This window comes from Elephantulus edwardii, unplaced genomic scaffold (genome assembly GCF_000299155.1).
Source record: "Elephantulus edwardii isolate Elephantulus edwardi_28Jun2011 unplaced genomic scaffold, EleEdw1.0 scaffold00405, whole genome shotgun sequence".
NCBI classification, from domain to species: domain Eukaryota; kingdom Metazoa; phylum Chordata; class Mammalia; order Macroscelidea; family Macroscelididae; genus Elephantulus; species Elephantulus edwardii.
In genome coordinates this window covers 1,024,466-1,031,329 of record NW_006400155.1, presented here as the reverse complement: position 1 = coordinate 1,031,329, position 6,864 = coordinate 1,024,466, and the positions used below count along the sequence as shown (strand labels likewise).

The 6,864-nt window shown below is 38.7% G+C and overlaps 1 protein-coding gene across 4 annotated transcripts in view; it reads left to right on the top strand.

Moving 5' to 3' along the window:
• OSBPL3 (oxysterol binding protein-like 3) overlaps positions 1-6,864 on the top strand; it is a 132,331-nt gene that overhangs the window by 41,590 nt on the left and 83,877 nt on the right. For all 4 annotated transcript variants that reach the window (XM_006902392.1, XM_006902395.1, XM_006902393.1 and 1 more), the window contains exons 2-4: positions 4,003-4,119; positions 4,266-4,319; positions 5,178-5,291. In XM_006902392.1, the coding sequence (XP_006902454.1) occupies positions 4,003-4,119; positions 4,266-4,319; positions 5,178-5,291 (285 nt within the window). The remainder of the gene's footprint in view (positions 1-4,002; positions 4,120-4,265; positions 4,320-5,177; positions 5,292-6,864) is intronic.

The window sequence follows — 6,864 nt, the reverse complement described above, 5'->3', positions numbered from 1 at the left end:
TCCAGTAGCAGTGGCAGAGTTTAACAGGCAGCAACTAATAAATGTTGGAGAGGATGTGGTGAGATAGGAACTCGTATACATTGTTATTGGGATTGTAAAATGGTATAACCACTCTGAAAGGCAGTTTGGCGTTTCCTCAGAAAGCTGAACATAGAAATTCCATATGACCCAGGTACTCCACTGCTTGAAATATACTCCAAGAAAATGAGAACCGAGGCACAGAGACTTGTACACTAGTGTTCAGAGCAGTGTTATTCAGCATCACCACCACAAGAACTTAGAAACAGCCCAGATGTCCAACCATAGTTAAATAGATTGAGAAATTATGGAACATTCACATGATGGAATACTACACAGCATGCAGGAGCGATGATTTTGTAAATCACTACCTAGCTTGGGAAGGACTGGAGAGCATTATGCTAATTGAACTAACTCAGTCCTATAAGGACAAATACTGTATAAAACCATTACTGTAGAATATGTATGAGGATCCAAGGGGGGTGAAGGATGGGAGCAGAGGGATGAGGATGGGACAGGGATATTGGGTTAATTATAAGGTTGCACAATTTGATGGGTGAAGTTAGGAGTGGGTAAAGGAAATAAGAAAGATCCAATGTGAAAAAGTATGTGAACTTTCTAAGTAAACCAGTATATAATTAAAATGTAATTTTAATTAAAAAAATAAAGAATCCTACTGTCAAATAGAGAATGTTGTTGTTGTTGAGTCTCCTGGCATGCATAGCGACCCTATACACAGTACCTCTGAACCCTGCTCTATCCTAGGCCAGTCTCACTGCCTCAGATACAACTGCTCCAATTACCCCAGTCACTGAGTCAGTCCTTCTCATCCAGAGTCTTCCTCTCCTGTAATGTCCCTCTACCCTTCCAGGCATGATGTCCTTCTCCAAGGACAGTCCCTTCTGGCAACATATACCCAAAGTATATGAGATGGAATACCTCCTAGATAGATAGATAGATAGATAGATAGATAGATAGATAGATAGATAGATGTAAGTGATGAGCCATTGAAAGAGTCAGATGAAATAATACTTTTCTCCAAAGAAAGCACCTGGAGGAATGTGTTATTTTTAACTTGATGGCCTTAAAGATCCATCAATATTTAGAATATAGAACACTTAACATTTTGAGGAATGACTTTCTGAGATGAAATAAAATAAATATGAGCAGAAGGTTTTTTGTATGGTGTTTCATCACTTAACAATGTACCCTCTCCATTTGTGGTGTAGGGGTAATCAAGTGACTTGAAAATTGGCAATAATTAGCAAAAAGGTATTTAAATATTCCTACCTTTCTGTAGAAAGTTCCCAAAATTAAAAATGGAATCTTTTCCCCCAAGTTTAACTTTTCTTCCACTAAAGACTAATAATACTCTTTCATAGTGGCAAATATTAAAGTTCTCCCACCATCTTTCAAGACTCTTGATGCACCTTTATTCTAGTCATAGTAAAGTGAAGTCAGATCTGAGGTAAACTTGACAGGATCCTCCTATGAAGGTTTTGTTGGAGCCAGTGTGTTGGACTCAGAAACAGTAGGCAAGCCTTGCTAAAGCAACAAAGAATTCCTGTGGGTGCTGTGCAGTTTTAGACAGCATGCCCTTGGACTTGAGTTTGATCGCCTTTCACTCTCTGGTTCTGCTCCAGTCTTCTTCGTACCTGTATCTCAGTGACTCTAGCCTCTGCCTCAACGGCCTGACTTCAGCCTGTGGATTTAAGAGCAAGGCAGTCCACATGAAATCTTGACCAAAGTGTTAAGAGTTAATTACCCTGTGTTCTACCTTCATCTGGATGGCAACCAAGGAATTTATGGGTATAGATGTATTGGGTTGTACTCTTTCCACCCCACCCCCCCGTTTAGTTGCTTTTAGTTGCTTTTTAAATTTTTCCTCATCACTGTTCCTCCTTCCTCCCTCATTTTATAGTTAAACAATAAAGGTGAAAAGATGAGAGAAATGGACTGTGTGTGTGTGTGTGTGTGTGTGTGTGTGTATTCGTCTCTATATAACTGTACTCTTGTATATACCTTGCAAATTTTTTTATTTTACTTTTATTATTTAGTGTTTTGTTCCTTTCTCCCTAAATTCTCATTTCTGTTAACCCAGGTGAATTAATTCATATTGATTCTACCTCTGAGTAAACTATTTCTTGGGGTTTTTTCTGTTCATGATCTTGTGCCGTAATTGTCTTTTTGTGACCGACTTATGTCCCTCAGCAGAATTTATCTATGTCATTCATGTTATGCAGTATTTTATTAATACTTGATAGTGTTTTAGTGATCTATAATACTCCATGTATGATTATGGCACAGTTGTTTAACAATCCATTCATTCATTGATGGGCACGTGGGTTGTTTCTTAAGTTCTTTGCTATTATATTTTTTAAAAAGGGGGAGGAAAAGCTGAATAAAACCAAAAATAGTCATTGTCATTGAGTGGGAACCAACTCAGTGGTTGTATAGAGGCTATAAATCACATGGGAGGTGATTGCGCATCTTTTTTCCTGGAGAGGAGTTGATGGGCTCAAACTATCTTTACACACTAGGCCACCAGAACTACCTTGGTTGTTATAAATAGTGCTGCAGAACACAGCGATATGGAGAGAGTTGTACTCTTAAAATCTGGCATTTTTTAAATGCTATATATCCAATAAATTTTTTTACAATATTAAAAGTAAAAAAAAAATGCTGCCAATCACTGTCTTGGGGTATTTTTGAAGGATTTGTGCATTTTTGTGCTTTTAAAAATAAAACATAAGAAACTTGTTTGTTTTTGGTGATTCAGAATTTTATTCCTCTACCAGCAGTTTGGAAAAAGCCTTGAAACCTTTATCAGGAACATAACCCATGTCTATCAATATTACCAGGAAGATACAGGCTTCCTTTTTTAATTTTATTAATTAATTATTATTAATTTATTTATTAAATGTTGCACATTTTCTTCCTCCAAAACTTAAGAAATTTTAATGTTCTTTTTTTCCCCTACTAACATTTGTGAGTTCAGTAGTTCACATATGTACAATTTGGTGACATTGATTGTGTTAGTAATGTTGTAACCACCCTCCATGCTGTTACCAGATCATAAATGGAAGCTCACTGCTCCTAAACACTGCTTCTCCCATTCTTTCTCCTCTCACCCTTAGTAACCACTAATGTTTTTATTCTTTTAAAACTATATTTCATATTTGAAATATGTCATATTTCAAATTTCCTATTTGAAAAGAATAGTCAAAAATTGAAGATTATGTGTAACATCTGCTCAAAAATTGCCAACAGCTTTTTAAATAATAAATAGGCCTCCAAAAAATAAAGGTTTGAAACAAAAGAAAAGAATCCAGAATTTCAAATGAGGGTGGGGCAGCAGAGAAAGAATGGAAATAATTGCTGTAAAACTACTTTTTTGATGCTTAGTGATTTCCAGTATTTAAATACCTAGAAGTTAAAGCTACTTGTGGTCACCAGGTTGCCATGCTGACTAACTTGCATCCAGTCTCATTTTCAGCCAATTCTTAAAAGATACCACTCCCACCCTCCTCCCTTTTCCTGGACACCCAGTTTTCGTCCAGCTTTTCGCCAAGCTATTATAGCATTTGGTTAAAAGTCAGATTGATGTTTAGTGGTGACTGAACAGCAACTACCAAAAGATGATGTCAAAAGGAACAAAACCAGAAGTTTCCTTGTAACCACTTACCCTTCGTTATAGATGTCAGGGTCTGAGCACCAGAGAAGAGACGCATTTCCCACCAACAGAGAGCTTTTGGGAAAGAGAGAGAAAAGAAAGACAAAATCAGATTTGATGCTGCTGAATTATGACATTAAATCTATATAGCCCTAGTACTATGTAGAAATTAAATTTTGATTTCTTTTCCCCAACAAAACCAGCTAGCCTTACTATTTTGGACTGATTTACTGATTGAATCAAGTGCCTCTTAGCATTATTAATTGTTTTAAAGATAGCTATTTAGTATAAACTTTTTTTTTAATAAACAGGACAGCTGGGAAGTGGTAGAAGGTCTCAAGGGAGAAGTGAATTACACCCAGGAGCCGCCAATTCAGACAGGATTCCTGCTGAAAAAGAGGAAATGGCCCCTAAAGGGCTGGCATAAGGTGAGAAGGTGGCCTGCTTTTATTTGCACCCCTGATACTCCACTAAGTATGAGGTTCTTAAACTCTTATATTTGAGGTTGATCTTTGAGACCAAGGGGGGAATGTTTAAGTGGAACATCCTCATGTGTTGAATTTTTTTCCTGCAGAGATTTTTCTATCTGGACAAAGGAATCTTGAAATATGCCAAGAGCCAAACAGATGTAAGTGTTACTTACCCAGCATGCTTTTGAACAGATCTGAAGGTCTAATGGTTGTCAGCTGAGGAATGAGATTGTGTTTATTTCTGATAGCTCCTTCACAGGGAACACTAGGGCTTGCTCCCTATTGGCCAAGCTCTGAATGCTGGGTGGGTTTATTCAACTCCCAAGTAGCAGCATAGCGACTTCTAATACCTCACTGTATATCCAAGGGTTTGTTCTGTTCTCTGGTGAGACGTGTCTCATAGGTAACTAGTAGAAACCAAGAATATGGCAGGTGTTACTGATGGGTTTGGTGGAGAAGACCCTGGGTGAAGGTGGAGTTCTCTTCTCATTAAGATTAGATGATGATTGAAAGACACTTATTGACCCTCCTCCTTCCTTCTTTCCCTTCCCCTTCCCTTACATTTCTCTTACCCCGCAGAGCTCTCTTCTTTCTTTTTTGCTCTCTGAGCTCCTGACCAATATTCTCTTTTTAAATGACGTTAAATGAATTTTAACACCAGAAACTAATTCTGTGAAAGGCATTTCTGTTAATCAGTTAATTCACTGCCATTGGAGTTATATTGCATATGGGGTTACATTCCATTTTCCTCACTGAGTGACTGTATAAAGTCATTGTCACGTAACTTCTCTTGACATCATCTGTAAGCTGGGGATAAGACTTCCTACTTCACAGAAGAAATAAGTACTGTGCATGCATTAACTACCACTTGGGTCACACTAAGTGCTTAATGAATGATAGTTATTATGTTTACTGTTAGTGGATATGGAAGGTGAGTGTAGAGGACTAGAGTGCCAAGGACGCACTGTTATTTCTAGCACCAAGAGTCTTAGTTGTTCTCTTGATGCTTTCTGCAGATAGAGAGAGAGAAGCTGCATGGCTGTATCGACGTGGGACTCTCAGTGATGTCTGTAAAGAAGTCATCAAAGTGCATTGATCTTGATACTGAGGAGCACATCTACCATCTGAAGGTGAGCCTGCTGCCCAGGCAGCACTGTCACATAGGGTGGGGATTGTTCTCTTTGTGCTGGGCAGGGGTTGTCAGTTACTGGACCAGATATCATACACCTGCCGTCCATGTGGACCTCATTGCCATTTTGCAGGTTGTGAGGCCCAGTCCATAGAGAGTTATGTTGTTAACCCAAAGGTTAGCACCTCTGGGGTAGTTAGAAATCCTCAGTAGCTCCACAAGAGAAAGATGAGTAATCTGCTGTGTGATTTACAGACTCAAACCCAGCAGAGGATCATCTGTGTGTTGGTCCTAACTTGACGGCAATGAGTTTAGATTTTGAGTTTGAAGATACTGACAAATACTCAATACCCCATACAAGGTACAGTAAAATGCGTATGACTGAGCCTTCAGAGCCCTGCCTCATTCCTCCAGCTAATTTTGGAGGGATTTCATTAGGATTCTCACATTCTAAATAAGTGTCAGGAATTTGTCTAAGTATAGGTATCCAAATAGTACCCCTCAACAGGGCTTCAAACTAGTTGACCATCTGTTGAAAATTTGCCATTTCATCCCAGATATACTGAATCAGAATGTACATGTTAATATGATCCCTAGGTCTTATAAGACTCACCTGTGAATCTTTAAGAATTTTGAAGCACTTCTTGCTGACACTGAAAGACTTCAGTATGAATTACACCTCAAAGAAAACCAAAATCCTCACAACTGGACAGTAAACATTTATCATAACAAAGAAATGATTGAAATTGTCAAAGATTTCACTTTACTTGTATCCACAATTAGTGCCCGTGGAAGCAACTGTCATCAAATAACTTGCGTCAGAAAATCTGCTTCAAAGAACCTCTTTAAAGGGTTAAGTACCAAAGATACCACTTTAAAGACCAAGATGTGCTTGGCTCAAATCATAGTGTTTTTCATTTGCCTCATATGCTTGTGCAAGTGTGACAAGTGAATAAGTAAGACCAAAGAATTGATGACCTTGGATTGTGGTGTTGGTGAAGAATATTTAATGTCCTGGGCTGCCAAAAGAATAGTACGTTTTGGAAGAAGTACAGTCAGGACTTTTCAGAAGTGAGGATGGTGAGACTCTGTTTCACATGTTTTGGGAATGTTATCAGGAAGAACCAGTTCCTGAAGGAAGATAACCATGTTTGGTCAGGTAGAGAGTCAGTGAAAAAGAGGAAGACTCTAATGAGATTGGTTGAGGCAGTGGCTGATAATGAGATTGGTTGAGGCAGTGGCTGAAACATGGGCTTACACACAGAAGAGATTGTGGACACAGTGTGGAATTGGGGAGAGTTTCATTTAAATATGCATAGGGCTTCTGTGTAATGTTAGATGGATCTTAGCTGAAAGGAGGGAATACCAGAGGAATGTGTTTCATTGACTATGCAGAGGCATTTGACTGTGTGGATCATAACAAACTGGCTGACTCTGAGAAGAATGGGAATCCCAGAACACTTGATCGTGCTAATGAGAAACCTGTACTTGGGCCAAGAGACAGTCATCAGAACAGAGCAAGGAAACACTGCATGGTTCAAAATTGGGAGGGGCATACACCAGGGTTGCATCCT